The following is a 27,769-nucleotide window of genomic DNA, read 5'->3' on the forward strand; positions in this document are numbered from 1 at the left end:
ATATGACTTCTGTGATACCCATCAACTTAAGGATGTTCCCTTGAAGCAGATTTTTAAATGCTCTAGTTTATAGGTTGCTCCTAAATGCACGATAGTTGTTATTAGGTGCCCTTTGATGATTTTGGACAGAGACCCGCCAATTTGTTCAAACAGGTACAGGTCTCCAGCTGCATTTGCTTCTCTCAGTGTCAGGGCAAGAGGGTAATTGCTACAGAAAGACTGCAGAAGGCGTCATGGCTGTTCAAATTGGTAACTTGTCCAGCTCATTGTGGTGCCTGTATGCAGGAGGCTGTGCCACTACAGCTATGCCGGATGAGTGGACAATATAAGCGCTTCTCTTAACCCACACACACACTTCGGTTTGCTGTTAAAGATTTTTAGAGCTGACCTAGCATATTTTATGGCTGACCCAGAGCAGCCTGGGGAGACCTTACACAGCCCGTTGTGTCGACTGAGATTTGGGGGCAGCAAAGTCTGACAGAGGAAAGTGAGGGAACAGCCACACTATCACCACTCCCAGCCATTTCTACCGCATTTCTCTATATTTCCTTTGACACACCTTAGGACAGCTGATAGCCTGAAAGAGATTTGCTTTGTATTTTCAATTCAAAGTCTGGGTGAAATTGGTCAAATGTAGCCATGGGTTTTTTTTAGACCTATCTTACAGTTGGTAGTATTCCTGTATTTAAGATAGGAGTATTCCCATACCTTAAACAAACGTAAAAAAATTCTTCACAATGACTGTGATCAAACATGGGAACATTTGCCCCGAGAAGCTGTGTGATCTACTTCCCTGGAGATAGTCAGGCCTAAGCTGGGGAAGACCTTGAGCAATCTTATCGGACTTGAAAGTCAGCCCTACTCTGAGCAGGAGCCTGGACCAGATGAGTTCCAGAGGTTGCTTCTACCTTAACTGTATTTCAGAGTGATCAGGAGAGCTTGTTCCCCCCACTGGCTGCCAGCTGGAGAGGAAGCAGAGCTGTACACAGTGTGCGTTGCACCCACTGTGCAGTGGCACCCAGCACACTCTCATTTCAAAAGCACTTGGTCTGAGTTTTGTAGGCAAGAACAGGTATTGGATGAACCCATGAACCAGGGCTAATAGCAAAAGGTGGGACATCCATCAAGTAAGTCGCAAACATTTTTTTCAAGGTACCACAACAATCCATGGCTATAAAAGATAACAAAAGGAAGATAGAGAAAGAGCAGCTGTCTGACTTGTCAGGGAAGATATGATTTGCTCTAGGACAGCAGATATCAATAGTTATTTGGGAGCCTGAAATGCAATGTACTTGTGTTAAATTGGAATCTTCCACCCAGCCCCTCTCCCTCATACTACAGTATGTTTCAATAAAAGCCAATTTACCTGATCCTTTGGCAATGTACTTTTAGGTATGGCTCATAATCTTCACAAGGGCAAACAGAGGTTGTGCATTTAAGCATGTCATCCCACATTTCCAGTCCTTTAGCCTCAGTACACCATTATGTTCAAACATACTTAAAGATTTAGACAGATGGAAGTGTGCCTTTGCTGCTGCTTGTCTGCAGTGACCTTGTTATCACACCACTGTGTCTTTCTGGTTTCCAGACTATCCTTGGGGTGCTGCATTTATTTTGCTGGAGGGACCTGGAATTAGCTGTTGGGATGTGCCTTCCCAGCTCTTACTATTGGTGGGGGGCCACTAGCTAACATCAAGCAGAAATGCTAAGCAAATGGAGCGGGGGACAAAGTCCAGACATCTCTATTTGTAAGTATGTTTGTTTTAGCCTAAACATGAATGTTTCCAACTTTCAATCTTTACTGGCAGCAGATTTTAGCAAGGATGTTCCCAAGTTTTAGTTGGCCAAGGAGCTGCAAAATCAGCATTGCTTTCTGGAGAGAAGTGTGGCCCCACTTTATTCCTCAGGAGGTCTCAGATGTCTGGCTGGTCTGCTCTCCCAGCCTGATGAGACTCATTTCAAACAGAGGAAACCCCACACATTCCTAGGCATCAGAGATTTGCATCCTCACCACTTGGTAGCAGTCAGCCAAGGGGACTGTGGCCTCACTTGTCACCATTGACCTGCCTTCTTTCTGTGACAAGTGTTTTCCGCAGGGATCCTCCAGAGCTCTCACTAGGACAGCTCTGACTTTCTGTTTGGCAATGTGGAAAGCCATTCCAGTGCACCCTGGCTCCGGCAAACACACATTCATGTCATGCCTGTAGGAGAAGAGCTCTCCTTTCTTTTAATAGTGAAAAGAAGCCAACCATGGTGACTAATTATCATCTGTATTAATTCTTGCTACTGCCTGTAGACCATCAACCCCCCTGTCAGAATAAGGGGTTGATGGCTCTCTTGGCTACCTAGAGCCAGTACTATCTGGCAGAGCAGCCTCACCTGCCACCAGCAGGAGTTCAGAAGTACATGTGGAAAGTGCATGCTCCCAGACAGAGTAAACAAGCACTCGCTAAATACACAGACACAGCTGCAGCTGTGCAGCACTCGAAGGCCCCTCTGCACTCCCACACCTGGCAAAGTTCCCTTTACTTCCAGTCTAAAGCTGGAGGGTTTCTTTTTTCCAGGGCTGGTTTTTTTTTAGCAGGGTTTACTTCCAAGTTTATTCCTACAAACACTTTCCATTGCTGCCTTCTGCAGTGATCAATGGCAATCCAAGAGCATGGGTGACTGAAGTTTATCTTGTAACTCCTGTTGCATCTAAGATCAGGCATGTATTATTATTTACTTTCTGACATTGTGATGGTGCATAAGGGCTCAGCCACATGGTACTCGGTAGGTCACGGTCCCTGTATATTCCTTGTGATCAACAGAGCTGTTCAGCTCCCTTATGCAAGGGTTATGGTTTTGGCTATGTGTTTCACACTGGGAACAAAGTTGTAAAAATAATGTTTCAGCTCACTTATATCCCAAACCACTTTTGATTTGAAAAAGCAGATATACACTGACCAGAAAACAAGAATGGCCATCACAGTTCAAACCACAGGACTATTTATCCAGTATTATATCCTCTCCTATTTAGCCAATGTTGTAGTTCCTCTATCACATTTCTTGGATCTCTAGCATTTGTGTAGAACAGTTTTAGTTCCTTTCTTTGCAGTGCGTTTGGAAATCTATTGAAATGTCTTCCTGGTTTTCCATCTCCTATTTGATTATTTCTGCCTCCTGACTTATCCTTCACTTGAAGGATGTTGTCTCATGAAGGATGTTTGTCTCAATCTTCAATACAGTCACCCCCCGACTGCATGCACATAGGCACCTGAAAGCTTTGCCCATTCCTCATCTGAAAGGTTATTCACAAACTCCTTGATTTTAAGTGACATCAACATCATTCTTCTTCACTGAGCAACCTGGCGAAAGATGTCCCTGCCCATGGACTAGATGATATTTGACCATCCCTTCCAACCCAAACTGTTCTACAATTCAATGATTCATTCTGTTATGATTCAGACAATGTTCGTTCTATGTGTACAGGATTCCTTTAGTCTGGAAGTGTAAGCAATTAATGAGTAGTCCTAAGCCTTTTATGTTATTCTATCTTCTCTGTCATGAATCTGTTCCAACTTTGTGGAAAACATCCATAACTTATTTTACAACAGTTAAAATATTTTAATACTATTAGATTTAAAGCATCATAATTTTTCAACATAGGATGGTATTTAGTTGGAAAGTGACTCTATGTTTACTTTTAATAATCTGTATTAAAAAATGGACACGAGGAAAAATGTTTAATTTTGGATGGGTTATTTGTTTTTACTTGCCAGTATTTAAAACAAAAATTAAAATATAAACAAACTGTCAGTATATATAAAAACTGAGAGCCACTTTTAATTTGACAATACCCAACGATGAAACTACTTATCAAAACAGGATATAAAAAGGAGATGTAGTGCTATTGACCAACCGTACAAATGCTTGCTAAAGTGACAGCCTCAGTGCCAATACCACTGTGCAAAGGTGCACAGAAAACCAAGTTCTACTGGTCCTGCTGCTCACACAGTTGCTTTTTTTCCCCACTGTGTTTATATTAGAATTTTAGTAACTGAAACATCTGACAATCACAGTTTTAAAAGCCCGTATGCAGTTTTAAAATTGTCCAAAGGTACCCTCTATTCACATGATTCAAATTGCCCTTAAACTGTGCTCCACCACTTAAATACCACAGGAGGTTTTGAAAATTTAACAACTAAGAAATCGAAATATGAGGTACTTTCCAATAGTTATGAAATCAAAGGGGTTAGCCTAACTTTTATTATGTTTCATAAAGAACCTTCCATAAAAAATCTTTAGTGCACTGCCTGTTCTGTAGTAAATTACACAATCAAATATCTGTTTGTCACAAGGTATGAAGTTACGCGAACCTGTATGAGAGCAAAGGCGTAACATGAAGACCTCTCTTGCTGTGAAATTCGGTATTCCTTAGAACTCAGCCTCGCAAAAGCTATTCTGCTGGGGAGCAAGTAGTCCAAGAAATACAAAACAGAGCTGACAGACACAGTTTCGAGATAATTAGCAGATTGACTTTCCATGATCAGCTAATTTTATTATCAGTTAAATTGTTTGCTTCTCATTGTATTTCACCACCCATGCATCTCTAATAACAAATAGCCTTAATAATTACAAGCAATACCTGCTGTGATATGAATAGGATGATACGAACAACAAAATTACTATAATCAATCATCATCAGCATGTTGTTTAAATTTGCAGAAACACAGGAAATTCTGGGGACCACTGCAGCACCAATACCCCTTATATGATCACAAAACATTACACGTTAGCTGAGAAACATTAACAGCACTTCCTCATGTGAACTGAAGCACAGCTGAAATGCATTCCACCACCTTAACCAGATGGTAGTTTTGATATTCTGTGCAGCAATAAGAAGAGATTGCTAGGAAAGTTTCACGTGTTAGTATGTGTGGGGGTGATGGTTTTGTGCATAATATGTAGAAACAGACAGGCATACCGACACACAGATTATCTTAAAACCTGCTGAGGTCTTTCCTTGACAAGCAAATGCTGAACAAATACAGTTGTTCCGTGTCCGCAACCTTAAACAGCAATTGTCATAAGTGTTGTTTCTCGTGGTTGCAGCAGGCATGTTGAGCGTTCTCAGGAATGCTTCTGAGAACACAGGGACAGAGAGAGATATCACTGCGCTGACAGTTGCAGCCTTTTCTGCACTGGTTTGCATACCCTTGCTTCACTGATCTGACAGCAGGAAAGCAGGATGCTGAAATGACTTGAAGCGGTTGCTTTCTGCTTTGATTTGGAAGAAAAGGCCGTGGGATTATTGTGCTAACACTGCACTTAAGTTATTTCTGAGTGTGATGGCAGCAAGCAAAGCACATCTAAGAAACCACAGTAAAACTAAGCTGGGCCACAAGACCAAGACAGAAAGTATCTGAAGCTATTACTTACTATGCTTGCCTTCACTGTAATAAATGACAGCCAGTGAGTACTGCAATCTGAACCAACAGCCCACCTCAAGAATTGCAGCTCTCAACAGCAAGCCTGGGGCAAGCAAGGCCTCAGCGCCTCTTCACATGGCCCCATTTGAAAGGCCCTCTGTGGCCACAGGCCAAAAGATGTTTTGCTGCTTTGACCCACTAAATGCCAGCACAGTCACCTGGGTCTTTTTTTTTTCAGGGCTAGTGCAGAGAGAACACCTCTAGCCAGGCCCCCTCCAGATACTGCCCAGCTGTACTGGCCTGGCACGGCACTGAGCTCCCGAGCCCAGCTGGGCTTGCAGGGGCCAGGCTACCAACTGTGTGCTGCTTCCATCTCTCGCTAAGTCTTTAAGGCACAGTGCTGGACTTGGGGAGACACTTGCTCGATGTGGGCTCGTTCAGCTAAGCTGTGTTTTTCTTGTAGAAGGACCTTTGATATGGTGTATAGGAATATTTAAAGAATGGGAGCAAGGTCTTGAAACAGATCAATGTTTTTATGGGAAGTCAGTGGAAAAAGCAGATCCAATGCGTCCTGCTCAGTAAAATCTCAGCAGTATACTGAAATGGATGTTGTTTTTAATAGTTCAATACCCAGGGATAAATCCCTTTTCTTTTTCAGCTTTTTTCTCTGAATATTTGCTCTGATTTGTTTAATTTGTAAGCTTTCCAGGGAAGATCTCTGGCCATGTGTTTTACAAAGGCACCTTGACCTCTGGTTGCCATGGGGACACAAATAACCACTTTCTTAATCACATGTGGAATTCAAAAAAATGAGGCATTTGATCATAAGCATCAATTTCTTTCTTCTGTTTTTTTTGTAATAAATGGACGCATCTAGCTATACCCGTACTGCTTGCACGGGGAGAGTATGCAGTGAGCTGGCTGAATTGTCTCCAGACATTGGCTAAGACTAACAGTGCTAAGGACGCGGTCTAGCCAAGGGGCAGAACAGCACGTACTGCCCATAGACTACTAAGCAAGTAAATCCCAGCCTGACAAAGTGTCTGGCTAAATGCTTCCTTTTCAACTGTCCATTTGATTGTTCCTGTTGGCCATAAATGCTTAAAATCTGTGAGCATCCATTTTTCCTACATAAAGTCATGCAACTGTCACCCTGGCACCTCCACTGAAACCCCAGAGAGCTTTGATGCAGAAGGTTTTTCAGAGCATACCTAACGTCTCTATAGCAAAGAGTATTATATTGCATACAATGCCTGCAGCCATTTCCCTTAAAAATTATCAGAATTTTGCTTTTCTTGCCCAGGATCTGGCAAACAGGATAGCCCTGTCCAGGTGTTGGTTCCTGGGAGCAGTTAATCTTCTGTGACTGTGCCCAGATGTGGAAATCAAGCCCATGAGGCTCTGCACTGCACCTTGAGACACAAATTCACCTGATTGCATTTTCACTGAGAAAATGTACATAAATACCTGAACTCCTTGAGGAACAGAACACTCCTCTCCCCCCTGCCCTTTTAACCCTTGAAAAAAAAAATAAAACTCAGATTTTAGCTATGTTCTGATTGGCCAATAATGGACAAAATTCTTAAGAGTCATCATAGTTATCCTTAATGAAGATCGATTGTTATTAGTGGTAAACAGAATATTATTTGTCATTTAGAGGTCAATTTATGACACTAGCAGATTAAGCTTTCAATTTTCCTTTTGAAACAGCTTGACACTGAAAGCAGCTGTGGAAATTCAGACTAGCAAAAAGCATCAAAAACTAAAAGCAAGCAAGCATGCAACATTTAGATCTGCATTTTAATATTTTTGCTATATTGTTTCTCGTTTTCACTTCCAATAAAAAAAAAAAATAAGGAAAAAGAAAAGTCAGCCCTGCGCATTTCAATTTTCCATGTAGCCTGCTGCAGAAAGTATAATTAATTTTGATCTTTCTGTGTGGATTTGCATTTAAATTAATGTGTGTGGGCAAGGGAAGAGAAGGAATGAGGCTCACCTTTTATTTCGTTAATAACAACCACAGAGCAACAAGAAAACAGGTAATCTGACAAGCCTGGAGCTTGAAGCAACGTTTTCACAAGGGACTGCCCTTAGTGCAAGGAGGTGAGGAGGTGCTGAATGCAGGGCACAGCAGTTGGGCCACCAGTGCCCGCTGCAGCAGTGCGACACACATGTCCTGCCTGGCCTGGAGCAGCGGGCCTGAGGGGCTGGCGCCCCTCGGGTGGGCTTCGTGCTGCCTTTACTGCCTGCGTGACACACAGTCACTGCACAGAGGAGTGCACTGTCACTGCGGGGTGGCGGTGGGCAGGTTGGTCACTGAAGCTGGACTCTGCGTAGTGGGTTTGGGGAGTCTTTTGACGAGGGAGCCTCGGGGACGACTGTGCCCTGTGATCCACACACTAAAACAGCACTGAGTTTGACTTGTGTTTGCAGACACCTGTGTTCTGGCTCTGAAACACCAACCCCAATTAAAAGAGAGATGAGTAATTTATGCCATTTGAGGACCTGTATTCTAGCAGTTACCCTTGTCTTTGATTCTCCTGTCTCTACAAGTTCAGAAAGGGTAACCAAGATAAATGTTGAGGTGTCAGGGAGATGTGAGAACTCGAGCAGGATTCTCTTCCTAAATATAAACTCCAGCAGTAAAGCCTTCATTCAAAGGGTGACCCAAACAGGAGAAACTGCATGTTAAGGAAAATACATTTGCCAAAATAAATGTGTGTTTCAGGAACTAAAAATATCCTTCCTTATGTATCTGCCTGTCCACGTTCTAACACGGGATTTTTAAAAATGCAGTTTCATGTTTGGTGGTTTATGAAATCAGTTGTTCTCTATCTGAATCCTTAAGTGCTCAAACACCTTTACTGTTGTGGCAGTAGCCAACCCAGCCAAGGGTTTCATAGGCAGGAAAGCTGAGCATTTAAACACAGGTGTCTGACCATCCTCGTGGTCTCAGAAAACATAAGCTAAAAGATATAAAGGCCCGTTTTAAAATGTCATTTCTTTTCAAACCTCTGTTCATGTTCAGCCTGTGCCAGCTTCTGAGAGAACAAACAGTGCTGTGCCTTGCAGTGCTACAGATACGCTGTGTTTGAGGACACTGATAACACCGGTCTGCCTCCTCACTTCACAAAGCTCTAGTTTGGACACTGCTGCAATCAGCATGACTGCTGAGTATGTTTAGGTAGCAGCTCTCCACAGAGCTGCATGAGGGGCAGTGAGCAGAGAACTGGTGAGGTCGTCATTTTACCCCGCACTGCTTGCACACGGTCTGAACGCGGCACAGTGCCAGTGCACGGTACAGCAGGCTTGGAGCCTTGCTGGTTTGTGTGCCGGTATCAGAAAGTACCCGGTGCTGCAACAGTCACAGCTAATACAGCAAAGATGGCTGAAAAGCTCATTTGTGCCTCCACGTCAGAAGTACTGGGCAAAGGAGAGTCCTACACCAGTCTCTAGCTTTCCTTCTTTAAAAGCGTTCCTTAGTCAATTACCTAATAATATATGTTAATGAAGTATAATTTTCTTTCGATATTTGACTGTCCAGGGGATAGCGCTCTCTCCAGCCTCTAATTTAATCAGGATGCATTCCCTTGCTAACCCCTAATAGCAATGGGTTTTTTGTATCTAATGGCCACACCAATGCCATCAGCAATTAACTAAGCACATTTAAACCGACATGATTTCTTCCTTAGTGCAAATTAACCTCTCATAAATTCATTGGTAAATTCACCGAAAATTAATCCCCACTAATAACAGGGCTAAATTGTAGTTTCTCCACGAGCAATGAGGAAAAGGCAGCACAGATCTGCCCTGCTTTGGCAGCAGATCAGGCACTGGCACGCGAGCCAGAGGCTCAGTCATGTTCCCGTGTCCTTCCTGGGAGAAGTTTACTTAGGCTGATTTAATTCCCCTGCTCTTCCCATCTCAGCTCTATGATAGAGGACAAATAATTTTCCCTCTGCATACAGTTCCCCCGCTGTGAAACGAAGCCATTGTACCTTTCCAGCGAACAGAGACATTGTGAAAATAAACAGCAACATGGTTGATTCCAGGTCACCTCCTGTGTACGCTGTGGGTGATGCTCTAGCCCACATAGAGGGCGCAGGACCCACCATCCCAAGCTTTCCCAGACAGGCTGTCTGCGCATCAACCACGAGGCAGACACATAGAAAGAAGTGTAACATGCTTAAAACTGATCAGCAAACTGCTTTTCCACAGTTATATGGATATGGCCCATGAGGGACTTAATTATGGTGCTATTGCTTGGTGAGTACGTTCATTCTCATATCTGAGGGATGACATTTCATCCCAATCTATGTGGCAAACACTTAATGGCCTTTGAACACCTCTACTGATTTTCCTCTGTAAATGTTACAGCCACAACTCATCTAGACTGTTCGTGAACTCTGAACTTGAGCTCTAATGGCAGAATATAAAAGAAATACTGCCTTCCTGTTAGTACGTATTTAAACCAGAGCAGCATACGTTATTCAAAGCAAATAAATCACTGGCATAATCTCCTGTTTGTTCTATTTCTGCACCATTCAGAAACAATTTTTGGAGCTGGCCACCTTATTTGCAGGCAGAATTAGTTTAAAGTTTTCAAAAATATTCTGCAGATAGCTTTTGTTAGAGAATTCAGAGTTATTTATGGAGAAATTGAGTCTGTATATTTCAAACCCAGGAAAAAAAACTAGTCTTGTGTTCGGTGACTGTCTTACTGGTTCTTTTTCAGCCGCTGATTTTCCATGCACAGTTCTCTTTTTGCTTTTTCTACCCCCATATTTTCTTTCTAACCACATTTATGGAATAATTTAGACTATAAACTTCCTTTTCTTGGCCTGAAGTGTTGGTAACTTCTGGTTGGCAGGCTATGAAGTTAAATTTGCTTGCCTTAAGAAGAAAATTCAGTCTTGTTAACTGGTGCTAAGTATGACTTAGCTTTCTGAGCTGGAAATCTTGATTGGAAAACATGGTACCTCCTGTATTCATTGTGATGGGAAATTAAAAGTATGAGCTGTATTACCCAAACAAACAAGTCAAAATGTAAGCGTGAATTGAAACCAGGCTAGTGTCTAGATTGCAGCCTTAAACCCACATCAATATATGTCATCACAACAGCAACAACAAAAGAGGTGAAGAAAAAGTGAAGACTTTCCAAGGTGTATGTTAAATAATTAAAATTTGATGTAAAAACAAAATGGAGCAAAGTATATACAGAAATACCCACCTTTCCCCTGGGCTCAAGTGCCTGTACCTTTATGTGGTAAATCTTGATCGGATCATACAAGAAACGTGGCTATACTTTGCCACCTTCAAAGCTTGCCTCATATCAAGGCATCTAGTCAGTAGTGAATCCAGTGCCTTTGAACTCACATGGCTACTCTCTCCGAAAAGGAAGGTTTATGACAGATCTTCAAAACCTCAAGAGCGCTGTCATTTTTTTTTAAGGATCAGAAATGCTCCTTCAACAAAGGTGCTGCCACGCAGTCATCTCATGTAAATTAAGAGAGTTCTTGGCAACGGTCAAACCAAATGACGTACTGTCAGCTTTCTACATGGGAATACAGCAACCACTGCTCTTACCTAGTGGACACCAGAGTTATCTCCAGGAAAAACTGGTTTGCTCTCCTAAAGATGAACATATTCCAAAGTCCCTGTCTGCTCTTAGCTAGGCACTTCTAAGCTTTCCACACTTTCAGGGGCCCCATCTATTTGTGTATGTGTCTGCTTGTTTTCAAATGTTCAAAAAAGAGATGAAAATAATGAGAAAGGGAAGGTAGTTGGTGAAACACCAGGTAGCCTCAGAGACTGGCTTCTCTTTCCAGAGTCTGTTGAGGGATTGAGAGGTTCCTGTGCCCCTCTTTCCCCAGGTATGAGATGAGGTGTTCGGGTTCTTCACTGAAAACTTTGAGACTAATTGGTGGCAGTAGAAATTAGTTTCAATCTAACACCAGTTGGTTGAGCACGCTTGGGGGACTGGAAGTAACTAAACGCTAGACTGGAATACAGAGGTAGATACACAAAGGGACCTAACAATTATAAGTAGCAACAAGAGCCAGACAGCGGGCAAGGCCAGCCCTCATTTTACATCAGCACAGCTTGTGAATGAGCTGCTGATCCAGTATAGCTCGCACATCAGTTATTTCAATGGTGAATCATTTACAACAGCAAGCATATTCAATAGCATTGCAATTTGGGGACAATTTAGAAAGAGGCAGAACTCCCCTCTACTACATTATTTTTGTTGTTCAGCTTCTTGTCTTTGATGCATTGCTTTCATTAACTTGAAACAATGGCAAATATCAAGTTTTGTTTGAAAGATTTCTTATTTAGGTTGTGCTTAGGGTTTTTTCCTCCTGTGCCTAAACAGGAAAATAAAAAAATAAACAGGCTCAGATATGAAAGAGAGAAAGTGCATGTAAACAAATGCAAAACAAGTCACCATTACAGGGCGATGTCCTTCACATTCAGGGCTGAACAGCCTTGCTCTTGTCCAGCTCACCTGACCCTACTCCCAGAATTGCAGCTACTTGTTGTGTCACACCCCGTCTTGGCACGGTGGAAGCCAGGGGCTGCAGAAGCACAGCCAGGGGAGCCACGAGGCAGAGAAGACCTGAGGAAAAGTCTGAACTTAGCAGCTGAAGCTGCTGTCTCTTCTCTAACCTGTCTATCAGAGGTGACACCATGGGCCTTGTCATTTTTCTCTCATGGTCTCCCAGAGTTTTCCAAGAAGAAGGTAGGTTCCTCTCATTCTGGCATGGGAGATTCGCTTCCTCTTCTGTTATCTGGTTGGCCCTCTTTCACAAGAAGTCCCTGGGACATTTAATGCAGACCCATTCCATGCAGCTCCTCATAACAGAACCTTGGATCTTTCTGTGAAGCCATCTGCCCAACTCTGGTGTCCAAAAGCACAGAGACTCCTATGAAAACTCCTATGAAAAACCTGATGTAGATGCACAGGGCATCTACAGGATGTAGATGTGCAGGGCACATTTAAAGGCCTGACGTGATCTTGACCCTGCCATAATTAACAGGCATCTGTCTTATTAATGGACACGAGATTCTTTCCACAACCATGAAGACCCACTGAGTCTTTTAGTATATTGAGTTCCTTGAATAAACATTAAGCCCACATGAATCTGGAGGTGAACACCAGGTTAACACTAGAAGTTTATCTGTTCTTCAGACAAAAAACGTAATACCCAAGTTTAAATTGATGTAGGAGCTGTTTAAAAACCAAAACTACTTTGGCATCTTCTATTAGCAATTCAGTAGGCTTTAATTCTTCATTTTACCTGAGACTAGATATTCTCTAGGGCCTGGATTACCTCTATAGGGCCTTGCACTGTCCTTTCCTAAGTTGAGCCATAGGCACTAATAATATAAGGCACATTGTAACTAATAATAGGCAATTTTGGTAAACAAATTTTGTTGTTTGTCATCTAGACCCGTCAATTAAATCTACTGCAGAGGCAAGAAAACCAAAGAATCTAGCTATGAAATTTCGTTTTCTTAATGAGGCATTTAAATAGCATCTCACATTTGTTCTCTGATTGTTTACATAGGATGTCATTTGTAATGCATTGTTAGAGCCCTGTAAATCTCAGCTGGGAACAATATCCCAGAGAGCAGAGAGGGCCAGTTCTGCTTCAAGCTACATCTCAATAGATTCGCTGCCTTTTCTTTTATTACGTTACTCATCTGAAATGATATCTCTAATCCTGCTAATGAAATGCAATAACATCAGATGCAGCAGCTGCCAAAAAAAAAAAAAAAGAAATAATGTGAATTTCCATTAAAGTTTTTGAGTTGATCTTTACTTTTTCCATTGCTGGTTTAAATATTGCTGGTTTTCCTGAAGGTCATCTTATTTCTATGAGCATTTAATAGATAGCTTGCTTTTGTATTTTAGACACCTTACTCCTCCAGTTCAATAGGTCATTAAGCATATATTTAAGTCATTCTTTGTCCCAAATGTTCCTTACAGGACTACAGCCAAAACAGACAAAAGATCCTAAGGTAGATGAAAAGCAGGTTAATTATTCTTATTTTATAGATGAGAAAACGAAGCTCGAAAGGGAGAATGTGTCTAGCACACAACTCACCCCAGTCAATAGTGTGACTCCCATTGGTTTTGAATTAGGTCTTAAAGACCTAAGTCTTAAACGTCACATTTATTTCAGTGTGAATCAGGAGACTTCAAAAATCCCGGTTGGCCCTCTGGCTTTTATTGTTGTCTTTGGAAAACCAAAATGCTTTAAAAATCTGACCCTGAAACTCTTACATAAGGTCATATGTTACTAAGTGCATCGCTTCTAAACCAGCCAGGTGAGCCAAACCTCAACCATAGTTTCCTAATTCAGTTCATAATGAAAATATTCTTTCTAACCACACGTACATTTCAGAAAGCAAAACTCCAGGGATATCTGATCAGATGCTTTTCAGACTGATTTAATATCTCTCTCTCCACAATTTATAATGAGGTTCAAGTGCTCAGCAAAAGTGAACTGCAGGTGCCTAGTCTGGTGCTTGCTTTCATTATTAAGTCCAGTTAAGTTGGGAGCAAGATGTCAGACATCAGCACCCCAGCTAGATATGTCCAAATGCAAGTTCTGGGCTTTAGCAGTGTCAAAGATAGATGCGTGAGTCAGGGTGCGAATGGGCGGTTTATGACCACAGCTCAGGATGCAAAATAGCGTCTGTGAAGTGCACAGCACATTCTGGAGGGCTACCTGATGGCTACGCCACTGTGATTTCAGCTGGAGCCCTCCATGCATTGTCTGTCCCTTTTGAAAATTGTCTCGAATAGTATTTCTGTAATTCCAACACAGAATGTGGAGGGAGGAAAGAGAGATTTTGGAGTCTAAGTGTAAGGTAAATTTTTAGTCACTTCAAAGATTAAAATCGTGAGACTAACTCAGTGTGGCTTCTTCTTTAACTGTGGTAGGTCAATGATGCCATTCTCATTTCCTGACTATTACAAAAGAAGTGAAAGAATTCCCAGATTTCACAGGTGTGCTTCAATTATTTTGAGGGCTAAGCCATAAGTTCAAGTTACACATATCTGTACCAGCAGACAGACTCTTGGTTTTTTGTATATGGAGATTTGCACAGATATGTCACAAATGAGCTGAGAGGAGGTCATCCTCCTGATACTTCTTGCTGCACAGATCAGAAATGAATCCTACTGGACAGGCTGGCCTCGTGGCTAAGGCAGCATGCCAAGGCAGGAATTTAGGTGTCTGTTCTGACATGCACGCGCTGCAGAGGCAGGAAGCAATTTACTCATGAATTAGATCTCTGACTGTGAACTGGGGAGGAAGATGGTAGCAACTGCTTTGAGTTTTATGGCAGAAGCTGTTGCTTACTTTGTGCTTAGCCTTGCAAAACAAAAAGTAAAGAAGCAAAGAATTTAAGTATATACAAACCTCATTGTGGCAGTAACAAGAAACTCAAGGAGTTTCTAATAAACTGAGTTGTGTTGACAGGCACAGAGAAGTAAAAAGAGCTCAGAATTCTGTCATTTGAGGGATATTGAAACTCATCATAAACTAGTCTTCTATTGCTATCTGCTGTGTGACCAAGATAAAAGAAAAATAAATTACAAGTATAAGACAAAATAAATATCATCATGTTTCCTCCTAATCTAGTAATTTTCATTTACAAAGTCAACACAGATGAATGAGCAATTTACCCGGATGAAATCACTGTACTTCTTAGTGCCCATTTGCAACAACTGCCTGTCCCTAGTGATTCGCCTTCATTGTTAATTTCCAATTGAGTTGTTATAAATGCAGAGAGGGAAAAATTTATTGAAAACAATAGCGGGATGTGACTGCCAACCCAACGCGCTCTGCGAATCTGCGCTGGGGATGTAATTCTGGGACTATGAGCTCTGCAGTCGGACAGCCTGCACAGCAGGATATTGTGTGTCCCTTTGAAAACTCATTCATATATGGATTCGAGTTCTTACTCTGGGCTAGCATGAACTACTTACAATAAAAATGGGGAGGAAGGAGTTTGAGATTTGTTAAAAGCCATAGACTTTGTAGCTGCCTTTCTGTCTGGGGAGTGCATCCAGCTCAAGATGACTCACAGCAGGATCAGATCATGGCCCTCTTTCAAAAATCTGGGCTTTTTCAAAGCCTTATCTCCTAATATAGGGCAGAAGAAAGATGGCTCTGGAAGGCTCTATGCCCTAGATATAAGTTATTTGGGTCTATTCGGTTTGTGAGACATGAAGGGCTCCTGGCTGATTGACAGGCCAAGACTATGAAGTCAGTTTGGGAGAGCCATAAATAGCATAATTCAGCTTCTCTGAGTCCCCAGCAGGTGTATTCATCGGGTACATGAGTCTCTCCAGGCATCAAAATTGACAGATTTCATTAACTTTCTTCAACCTGAGAATCCAGCTGTAATAGACAGTGTGGAGAAATCAGAGGAACTGCAGGTTCTCAGCAAGACTGTGTTATCAGACAGTCCTGATTATACAGAGCCGGTAGGCAAGGCACTGGCTTAGCAGTCACTGTTCTCCCTGGTACTGCTCTTAATGACTAATCCCCACAGCATCCTTTCTCACCTCTCTGAGCCTTGCAGTTTAACATCACAGCCAGCCTCTAGAAGGGAATTACGTGATGCAGTACAAACAGTCATCCTTTCCAGCAAGCAGCTCTGCATCCAGCTCTTGTGTTTTAGCACAGCCCTGGCAAAATCTAGAGTTATTCCTCAAGCCCTTGCTCTTGGGATCATGCAAATATCTCTCAGATGTCATTAAAAACAAGAAAGCTGCAGATTCAGAGCATGAAAACCCTTAGCAGGCTTTTCGGAAAGGAGAAAAGAAAGAGGACCTATTCCACTAAAGCATTACTTTTAGTACCTCATATTCCTTAAGCTCCTCTCACAAGGCTTGCCTTGTGATTTCTAAGGTGTGAGAGATTATTCTCCTTGCTTTTCACCAGGCCAGCTTGGCTTCCACTGTTCTGTATTTTGAAGGTCTGCTTCAGGGTTTTGGCCTATTGCTTTTAAAATGCTGCTCTCCTTCCAGCTGCTCAGCACTGGCTGAGCTGAGCACAACTGACAGGCAACTGCGGGGAGCAGTGAGCCGGAGACAATAACAGGTCATTTTGAAAAGGGAAGGAGGGACAACATGCACAGGACTCCTGTGCAGCTGGAAAAGAATTGTGTGATGGTACTCCTGCTTATATTTGTCCTCTGAGATGGTAAGGTATCTCGCTGCATTAGAGGATAAAGATCTTAATCAAGGCACTCGGAAATCAGTGGGAGTGTTTTATAGACTCAGTGAAATGGCATGTTGGAAGGGCCTGCACAGCAGCCTCTGATCTTGCTTTTGCACAGGCAGTCAGACAGGGTACTCTCTGACCAGGTGGTCTGGAGGGTGGTGACGTCTAAGGGGTTGCCTGTTCTCCTGTGTCTTCTGGGGAACACACAGGATGAAAGCAGTAGGTAAAACCTGGCATCCTGACACACTGCCCTACCAGCCTGTAAGGAGGAGGCTAAAAGATAAATTGGTCCCCACCAGAAGGAAGGAATTGCACTGTCTTTCTCCTTGTCCTCTCTATAGAGAAAAGCAGCAGAAGATATCTCAATGGTTTTCCAGGGAACATAGCTCTAAGGATCGCTATAGAAATACCTGTAAGAAGCAGTTGTAAGATGATACAGCAGACTTCTAAAATTTCATAGTGTCCAGAAATGATGCTGTTTATTCTTGAGTGCCATCTACTGACAATTTTTTTCTTAATGATTTCCTTTCATTGACATTGCTTATTTTAAATGCCCTATGTAACATCTGTTAGCTTAGATGGAGTGGCCTGCAGTTTTGGAGCTGAAGGATTAGGAGTTAGCATTTTATTGGGACAGCTGGCACATTGTAATATTCCTTATTCCTTGAGCATCTCATTCGCCTCTGCAGACCAGGATACTCTGCACACAATGTATTCAGTTCTCTCTCTTTAATTTCCCTTTTTCCTTCCACCCATCGCCAGGCTTCCTCCTGTCTGCCCTTCCTTTCCTGTCTGCTCCTTCCACCTAGAGAGCAATTACTGGCCTCCCTAAGCTCACTCTTCTGACTTGGAAGACTAGCTCCAGTTGTGCTATCTCCTTGTGCAGCAGGTTGCCTCCATGAGTTTGTTACACTGTTGCTGAGATCTTTTTTCTCTCTCTCCTTTCTGTTCTTCCTCTTCTTTCAAGAGCTTTTTCAGCAACTTTTGTGTGGTAACCTTGAAAATATTTAACGATCACTGACTCCACTATATTACCTGTTCTGTAGATATTTTATTTTAGTTATGTGATACTTGAATTAGCATTATTATTACAGTTTTTCATTTTCTTTCTGTAAGATTTCCTCCCCCACCAGTCAGATACATTTTGCAAGGATAAAAATAAATTAAAGGTGAAGAGTTATTGCCAAGGACAAGCGCTTGCAAAGTTTAGCCTACAAGGTATTTCTTTCTCCACTGAAAATATAATCTTTATAGACAGAGAAAATGCCAGCTACCTAACTCATTATAAACAACTGGGACAAGAGGCTTCCTCCTTATACACTTAGTTTTTGGCTTGGTTTCACCTCTGCCAGCTAGCCAAAGGAATGAGGAAAACAGTAATAAAGTCACCTAGTGCATAGCACTAATTTGATTGAGGCTTCTTTGACCATACCTCAGATTATACAGTGTCATGGCCAGTAACACCCAGGCACTCAGCTGTCACTCAATTTCAGGCAGGAATTATCAAACAGTAAAAGTGTAGACGTTTGTCCGCAACATACTTATATTGTGGAACTTCTTCCCAGGGGATTTTGCTGAGGTCAAAACCATAAGTAGGTTTAAAAAGGATTAGATAGATTCATGGTGGGCAGGTGTGATGTTTGCTATTAAGCATGACAGCCTGGATCTAACATCTGTTACACAAAGCCCATGTAGAGCTGATGGCTGGAAGGCTGCAACAGGGAAACTGCTATTCTGTGTTGATCCTGGTTGGTGCTGCCAGTCCCTGCCAGGGGCAGCGGCTGCAGCGAATAGAGGCTGATTCAAAACAGAGGTCTTTTGTCTGGAGAAAGCCTTTGAATTCCCATGGAAATGGCAGTTTGTCTTAAATAGTTATTCTCCACTAAGAGCTCATAGATCCCCAAACCTCCAATGATAAAACTGGGATTGCCCCTCTGAACCCAGTGCCACAGAAAGCACAGGGTTAGGCTTTGCCCAGGTTGTGTCAGTAGAGACAGTTTTGCTGAAGTGAGGGCTGAGGAATATTTCAGTATTTGTTCCTGGACTTCTAAGTCTATATTCTGCCTTTCATATAAACACAGATCCAAATTAATGTTTGATTGACTTAGAAACTACTTAGCGGTAACACGTTATGTGTCACTTGCATCCCATTTCTTTTATTTTAATGATTCACAGCCTCCTGTGCTGCAAGTCATAATGCAGTCTTTTTCCTCCTTTCTTGAATCAGGCAGTGAAAACTGATCAGTGACAGAGATGATGCTTGTGAAATCGCTGCACAGGGGTTCCTCTCACTGAAGGGCTGACAAGCTACCAGCTGAGGAAAAAGCTTAATTGCCTGGGTGATCAAAGGAGAATGTATGAAGATGGGGAGGCTGTAAGGGGGTGTGCGTAGGAGTGTGTTTTAGCAAGAGATTATAGGGGAACATGAGAGTCTGGCACACACAAAATGACAGAAATGAATGCATGAGCTAGTACAAAATAGCATTCTAACCAAAGGCATCCACAGATCAGCTTCAGTCCCTTCTCAGCTCTCGCCTAAAAGAACTGCATTTTATTAGCTGTCATCCTCCAAACTATGTGGAGAGAAAAAAGTGAAGGTTTGTTCTTTGCAAGCGGGAAAGGAGGAGAGGGGGGGAACCTCATGAGACAACAACATCCAGGCTGAACTGGAAAAAGCAAGATCAAAGCAATGAGCTGGAATGGGAAGAAAGGACACAGGACACTGATATGGTGTACCCCCAGGAACGGGAGGAACTGACGTAACAAACTGAGAACTGAAAAAGGCACCTGCCAGCCCTTCCATGTGCTGTAAAATGCTGTACTGTCAGAGTTTCAATTCGCGATTTGTATCGTGCTTTGTTGTATTGCTTACCGTCTCCCTTTATGCTCTGCTCCACCTACATCACTGGGAGTATTTGAGGAGTAAGATACCTCCGAATATGAAAACGGGTGCCATTAAAATGGCTTATACACAGACTAGCACCATTTTAGCCCAAATCCATTAAAAACCTCATTACAGTTAAACAGGCATAAAATTCTGTGCCAGTGATCTTCAACTGACTTAAGCTGCATCAATATAAATCCAGTTTCAATTGATTTAAGAGAGTCTAGGCAGAAATGTACTGCATTTCACAAACTGATGGGAGGACATACTCTTACTGAAATATTAAAACTTATGCACTCGGTCTTTTCGTATTCAGCTCCGGGGTTCTTGAACTTTTACCATTTTGCATTTTACAAGCCCTTACAGGGAGTGAAAATAAGTAGTTTTAGCGCAGTCAGGTTAACAGCCTTTTACTTCATCAGCTGAACCCTTGTGCAACCGCAGAAGCCTTCAGCTTTAGTGTTTCGTAAAATTCTAAGGACTGAGGAGAAGCATAATATTTCTCCTACTTACCCTACTCTGAATTCAGAATATTAGTGTCTGATTAAACATTTTCTTTTGCAAAAGGCATCTAGCCTTTAGTTGAATACACCCTTTTTTGTAAAAATAATGAAAGGCCATCATCTAAGATGCTTACTCCAACAGTAAACCATCCTGCCTCTTGGAACCAAATACCTCATTCCTAATTTGAGTTTCTCTAGCCTTCACTTCCAACTCTCAATTCTTGTTGCACCTTTTTCTGCTCAACTAAATACCTCTGAAGTTCTAAGAAGGCCAGTTCAAGTCAATAGGCCTTGCATAGACCTGCACATCTCAAATGTGGGTGACACTCAAGGTTACCAGTCCTCATCGCAAGTAGCTTTACATCCCACAGGCAGGACTGGGAGAAACATTTCTCAGTCTAGGAGCAAGGGTGGCACAGTTAGGATCTCTACAAACACAGATATAGAAGTATTTTAGCATTTCAGAACTCAAGGCACACTATACACACACATACATCCTGTAGGTTTCAGGTACATTTGGCCCCACTCCCCAAGATCCTGACCAGCAATTCAGTGGATAAAGATAAATGCCATAAAATTTTGTCACTTGGCTGCTTTCATTGCTCTTTCTCCCACCTTTCCAACCACTTCCCTCTAGTAAGGGCTGGAGCCATGGGTGCAGGAGGAGGCAGAAAGGAAGCATCCAGCAAAACTGCCCCGTTCTCTGGCAGGAAGAAAAGACGGATTTTTGAATATGATTGCTCTCATCTCTTCTCATATACAATGTCCCTATCTGCAGTCTGTACGCGCAAAAATTACCCTCTCCCCCACTATTTTCTCCCTTCCTCATGAATACGAAATACAAACAAAAAAAAGGTGTTACTAGAAGAAAGGGAGGTTGCCCTGACCATTAAAGAACTGAACACAACTGAGTCAGTTGAGAAGTCTGTCAGATTGTCTGCATGATCCCAGATAAGTCATTTAATCGCTCTGCAATCAAGTTCCCTATTATAGTAGTTGTTTGGTCTACATGGTCTGTTTATGGCTGGCTTGAAGTAGTCTAACATTTATCAAAGCTTATCTAACATAACCCTGGGAGGGCAAATGCCATTGTGGTCTTGAATTGACACTGTAATATTAAAAAGAGGATAGAGAAGTATTGTCCCTCATGGGGTGGCAGTGATAAATTATGCAGTCCTCTCCTTCCAGCCTCTCACGTCTGCAACAGCTACAGTAGAATCTTAGTCCAAATATTGCTCTTATTTAGCACTGGAACTGTCAAGCCAGTCTCAGCTTTCATGCGAGAATTCATGAAAAATAAATTTGACAATTTCTTCAAGTTGAAAGGCCTCTAACCATGCCTCCAGCCTGGTAGCCGTAGTACTTACATGCTTTGTGAAATTTGTGTTTCACATCAAGAAGGGTAGAAGATGGAGGTACCTGAAAAAGTAAACAAAATGCATGCAGATTAATTTTTATGTCTTCTTCACTCTGAGATCCTTTCTACCCTCTATAATGAAGAGGTGATTCAATTTGTCTGCAAGTTCCTTAGGCAGTAATGAAGCAAATCAGCAAATTGCTCTCACATGTTGGTATGTTATTAAGGATCGTCCACACTTGATTTACACAGTATCTGGACCACCTCTGCTTGGCCAATGGAAGGGTAAAATCTCAAGGGTCAAGAAAAAGGAAAGCTGCTGTGCCTGCCTGAGGCAATTACTGCCCCCTAAATCAACCCCGTGGGACAACTTGAAGGGTTAGCTTTAAAGTTAGGTTCAAGCATGCTGAGGCATGTCTCTTGGACACGTGAAAGGGTTTTCCTGAAGGGCCAGTAGCAAAGGTGGCAGGTTCTGTCCTTTCTGCCTGAAATGAGTTTGCTTCTGCATGCTGTTGTTCATGTGCACTGAAGCAATTTGGATGTCACTGTGTTAGATGGCAGTCTGGAGGCCTTTTAGGCTCTATTTTATTAAGTATATTGATTTCTTAATACACTTTGCACAAAGTGTATGAGAAACACAGAATTTACTAAAGTGAAAGACTTAGAAATACCTTGCATTTACAAGGAAAGGCAATGGAACACTTCAGGAAGTAGTATGTTGAGCTTGAGATTGAGGTAGCAAGAGCTAAGGATCTGGCCTTAACAAGACCATCCCTTTGCAGTTGACGCTGATTTAATATTCTACATTGTTCATTTAAGCACAGAGACTGAGAAATGCAGACAGCAGAATGCAGAAAACCACCTCTCCTGGACACTTCAGGCACCTGCACAGCATAGGCTAATACCAGCATGAAGTGGTGGTGACATATAGCTAAATCTTGAGGAGCAGCAGAAATTTTTTGAGTTGAGGTAGAGAAACAGCAATGGCATCATTTTCCCTGGCTGGGCACTCATCACCTGGTTCACCCCACTTCCAGCTTCCCTCAGCCTAACCAGAATGTGGCAGTTTCCTGACGTAATCTCCTTGGCAGTTCTACAGGAACACAACAGTTCTGCTCTGCAGAAGCTTGTCTGTCTCTTCCTGCCTAAAGATTTCTATGGGGTTTGGTAGGCAATCCCAATTCCTATTTCATTGCATTAGTTAGAACTCATATACTTAAGCATTAATCAGCTTACTGAGCCTTGCTTGGATCTTGGCACCATCTTTAGCCGTAGCCCCACTTCTTACAAATGGGATTAGTGATATTTATCTATCTATCTATTTTACTTATTAGTGATAGTAGTGAATTGTGACAATGACCATGCAAAAAAATAAAGAAGGTAAGAAATTCTGCTAATAGAGATCAGTCAGCACCTTAACAGAGGTTGTTTTGCTGAAAGGACTGATGTAAGAAAATAAAATTGCTGACTCAAAAGCAACAAATCAGTACAGAAAGAAAAGGGTTGCTGTTATACAATTTGACACTCTACGCAAATATACGATATACATGACATTAGTGCTTAGGAGTAAGCCAACTTGTTTCCGGTAATAATAGGAACTGGCCTAGAGCTCAACACAGATCTCAATGATCTAAAGCTGTAAAATGATACCTGTGCTAAACGGTATCTAAATGTCAGATTTTTCCTAGCCTTTTCTTTGGGTTTAGATGAGAATGCTTTTTTTCCCACAGTTACAGAGGGTTTTACTGGGCATTTGAAACTGCTGGAAGTGAACCTCTGCTTAAACCCTAACTTGTCTCTCTGATGTGCCTGCTAAGCCACCCAAATCAAGGGCTGGGCTCCTTGAAACCAAGGATTCACTCTTTCCTCCTTCCCAACATCACCAAGATCCGTGCTGCACCCAAACCATGTTGAACTGTACTGGGCCAGGAAAGGAACACTGCCCTTGGAGTTCCTGATGTCAGACAGGTCCCTTTTCTTCCTAGCTACAAGGAACAATAGAAGAAACCACGTTATCTTTCTTAGTTCAAAATGGAAAGAAAACATTTTATCTGTATTCATGCACTTAAGCCATTCCATGCAATATTCAGCAGAACAGCACATCTGCCATAGTCTACATGTGCCTTTTCTTGTAATGTGTACAACCACTGTGGACAGGAATGTGGGAGATAGGAAGTTTTTATGTTTTCAAAACCTCTAAAAATATCCAAAATTGCTTTCTCACACCTTGTAATCTCACACCTGTGAGGTCTGGAGCCCAGAATCCATCAGATAAGGATGCAAGTGCTGTTAGCTGGCAATGACTATATGGCACACAAGACTGCAGATCAAAATCTGTCATGTGTGCCAGTGCAGGGCAGATGTGCAGGTTTTCAGAGCTGGCATTTGCCAGCTCAAGGATGGTGGGGATGGTCTTTTCTGATGCAACGGAGGATGATCTGGCTTTCTAAATGCAGTATAAGCCGCACTACTGCAGGACCTGCATCCCTACAGGAGATCGGCTTCTCACCATGCCGGGGTCTGGGAAGGGGTAGCCAGGGCCAACCCTTGCTCTGGAGAGGTCATCATCTGATTCAGTCAAGGAAAGCTGAAAGACTGTTACGCTTAGCACTCTTACAGAGCAGTGCTAGCTCAAAACAGAGCCCACGGTCTCCATCTCCTGTGCTCCTGAGTATGTGTTGACTTCAGGGCAGCGCTGCTTTTAATCAGTGAAAAATTTCTAGTCCAGCCCTTCTTAGCAACTCTACCTTTACATCCCTCTCCCATTTTTCAGCCTGAGGCTTTCAGTGCTTTCTCCCCTCCGAATCCTGCTATGCCAGCTGTGAGATTCGTATCACCGAAGTTTAGCTATTAAAAAATTAGTCTAAGCTTGTGTTTTAGGTGTACCTATAGAACCATTCACATGCCTTAGGTGCATAAAACTTACAAAGTGCCTGCTGGGGCCCATGCTTACAATGGCCTGTGCAGCGGAGGAACCAGTGAGCGTATCCATGGGGTGTGACGTGAACCATCACACATCACCTCCCCTACCTCCGAAGCTGGTGTTTGAGCCACTTAGCTGCAGCTCAGGGGGACTGTGCTCTGTACGACACCTATAAAGGAGGCAGAGCTCATTAGCAAGAGCACTGCTGTGCCTGAGTACATCCAAGCTGCTTTAGGCTAGAGCTGGTTTAAATCCTGCCAGCTCAGGCCCAGGCAGAGCACGTACTTGGTTGGTTAGTCGCAGCCTGGCAGCTCTGCGTGGCACCACGCTGTATGGGCTGCGTGTGCCCGGGGAAGGCCTGGAGCACACATCCAGCCAAGAGGGCAGGAAGACATTTGTTTTATGGGCCAGCTGGCTTAGAGAAGAACCCTTCCACTTGAGACAAACTACACAGATCGCAAGCTGAAAAATAACACAAATACCTTCCTCTTCAGAATGGGCTACAACATTGAGGAATTGCAGTGTCCTTTCCCAGGCAGAATAATGAGGCTATAGCCACAATAGAATGAAATACATTTTTTTATGATCTTGATAATTCTGTGTCCTTTTTTTTAAAGACCTCATAAAACAACCAGTGAAGTTAGAGTTTCTAATATTGATCAATGTGAAGACGGATGCCGAGACATCAGCTTACTATTAAGAGTGTCCTCTTGGTAGACCATTAATTATCTTTTGTTCTTTCCATTGTACATCAATACGAGCTAAAGAATTGTAAGGACTGGAACAGCATCTACTCTTATTACCCTTTGTGCTAACTGAATAAAACACCCTGGAACATTTCACTGTAATTATTAGTCTTACTCTCCTATTATTCTTTCAAATTATTTCTGAAAGTGTTATAACCTTCCTTTTCCTCTATTTCAGCACTTTTCAAATATGCAAAGGGAAAATAGAGTGAAAGACCACCCTTAGTTTATTCAAAACAAGACTGATTTCATCGTAAAAACACCTCTTACTTGGCACATACCTTCCGTGTCTGATGGTTAAGCCACTTTTCCCTCCAACTTCTTAACTTGTAGTCTAACACCAGATTTTACATATAGTTAACTTTCTAGTAAGTTGCTATCATGTATAAGGTTCAAGACTACTTTTTCTTCACAAAAAAAAGTCATGAAGAAATGCAGATTTTACAGGTGTGGGTTGCATTCATTACACTTTTCATGCAGAAAAGGATGATTTTAAAACCTCAAATCCTGTTTTTTCCTGTACCTTCATAGCAAAATTACTTTTACTTTTCCATTCAAGGCAAATTTTCATTTCTTAGGAATTCAAGAATGAAAGGACCTTCTCGGTCATCCATTCCAATTCTACCCTTCCTTTATGCAGCAGTGCACAAAGCTTCACGTTTCTTTTTAAGATTTAAAATGCCATATTAGTAACTTAGGCTATGACTCAAGGAAGAGCACTAAGTGGAAGATATTATGGGAACTTAATACTGCCTTTTGTGAGTGCAAGCGAATCAGATAGTTATCCACTTTCATAACTCTTTCACCTTTGTAAGTCAAGGAATTATAACAGATCTGGTGATTTGTATGTAATTGCATCACACAGTTCTTGCACTAAAGAATTATTTTAGGGGTTAGAGGTTAGCAGAATATCAATAAAAATTTGAATAATAGAATTTTAGAAAATAAGTGATCTTTCATTCAACGTTTCCCTTTGAATATTTTTTCTCTTTGTGACATGTCAGTACCACTGCACTGCTGAGTCATCTGCTTTCCAACAGGCAGTCATTTTCCATAATTGCAGAAATTCAGAAATTCTGCCACTTCCAGCTGCTCATTAACCACAGACATCCCCAACTTCAGCCAGGGTAAATCTGTTCAAAAGGATGACATCAGCTTACTGCAGCTGAGGATATGACCCCAAAACAGATAACCGGCTAATGGGAAAGCCAGGTAATCTCCAAATTCAGCACTCAACAAATCATTGATCGTTACTGCTTTTGTACCCTGCCCTTGCTCTGGCACCATGCTGTCTTATTAGAAATCAGAAGCGTTTCACAGAAAGTTAATCAGGAAAACACCTGTTCTAATTGACCTCTGTTGTTTTGTGAACTTGGCTTCTAGATCAGATTACTTATTGTTAATTTTCAAAGACAGTATTAAAAATTGGGTACTGTTTTACTGTTAATTTTCAAAGACAGTATTAAAAACTGGGTACTGTTTTACTGTAACCTCCCTCAGTGTGTCCCACACTGCTTTCTTGTTAGCTTTGTGAACCAGCGTGCTGGTCATGTCCAAAGAGATATAAATAAATGAGCTCACCATGGAAATGACATAGAAGTAAGTAACTACATATGGACAAGTGTTGTCAGCAACTACACAAAGGCTTTATATAGAATTTAATATTTTACTCTGTAGACTGCAATGATCTGCCTACCAAACAGCTAGCTTTGATCTCAAGTCAGTCCTCCAGAAACTGGAGATACTCGGAACAATGGTTTTAGCACAAGTCAGCTCCAGTATATGTGAACAGAGGGCTGTATCACTTAGCAATCTTCTAGATTATTACGTGGTCACATGAACCTTGGCATATGAGATAATCCAGCTGACTAATATTTCCAGTGACTACGGGTCAAATTATCTAAGAATACACATAGCCACATGCTTGCCGGGTGCAGTCATGTCAATTTACACTAGACAAATCTGTCTCTAAAGATGTTATATTTGTTTTGTACTGCTAGCTGGGTACTTACAAAAAAAATTCCCCTCCCTTTGCAAGAAATTTTCTGAAAAAAGAGCTCTGAAAGAGCTTTTTCTCCCTCTTCTAAAGATGAAAGTGGAAGTACAGAGAATGTAATTCATTAGCAGACAGAAGGCATGCAGGCCATCCCTCGACTTAGAGAATTCATCACCTTCACATATTTCTGAGCAGATCTGACTAGAATTGATGTGCCTCCATGCCTTCTGACCTTTTGTTATAGGGAACTGAGTAAGGTTACTGTGTTCACGTTGAGAGCTTAACAGCTGAACCAGTCAGGAAGCCTCTGTCCCAACACTTTCTACCAGGGAAACAGAATTGTTCTGGCAAAACTCTGGATGTATAAATTTGTATCAACTTCACATTTTAAAAATTAAATAGAAAATGTTGTTTTAAAAACCCTGGTTCAGGAACATGCTGAAAAATCATTTGTTGTTTTATTTTTTTTTTATTATTGTTTCTCATTGGTATGGAACTCTCATTACTTTTCCATTATTTTATGACATATCAATCATGATAGCGTCAAATCATGTAACACACGGCTCTCGTGCTATGGAAAATAACCCAACAGGAAATAATTTTCAAATAAATGCACTATTAAATTGTAAAAAAAATTGCACTCAAAATGAAATATTTATTGTGTCATAACAGATTGAAATATTCTAAAATTATTTTGTAATACCAT

At 41.8% G+C, this 27,769-nt stretch overlaps 1 protein-coding gene across 1 annotated transcript in view; it reads right to left on the reverse strand.

Annotated features, from left to right (window-relative positions):
• Window positions 1-27,769, reverse strand: part of TECRL (trans-2,3-enoyl-CoA reductase like) — a 64,615-nt gene that overhangs the window by 28,296 nt on the left and 8,550 nt on the right. The window contains exon 2 of the mRNA XM_009961325.2: window positions 21,409-21,460. Coding sequence (XP_009959627.1) covers window positions 21,409-21,460 — 52 coding nt within the window. The remainder of the gene's footprint in view (window positions 1-21,408; window positions 21,461-27,769) is intronic.

Source organism: Leptosomus discolor, chromosome 4 (genome assembly GCF_034619465.1).
Source record: "Leptosomus discolor isolate bLepDis1 chromosome 4, bLepDis1.hap2, whole genome shotgun sequence".
Lineage (NCBI taxonomy): Eukaryota > Metazoa > Chordata > Aves > Leptosomiformes > Leptosomidae > Leptosomus > Leptosomus discolor.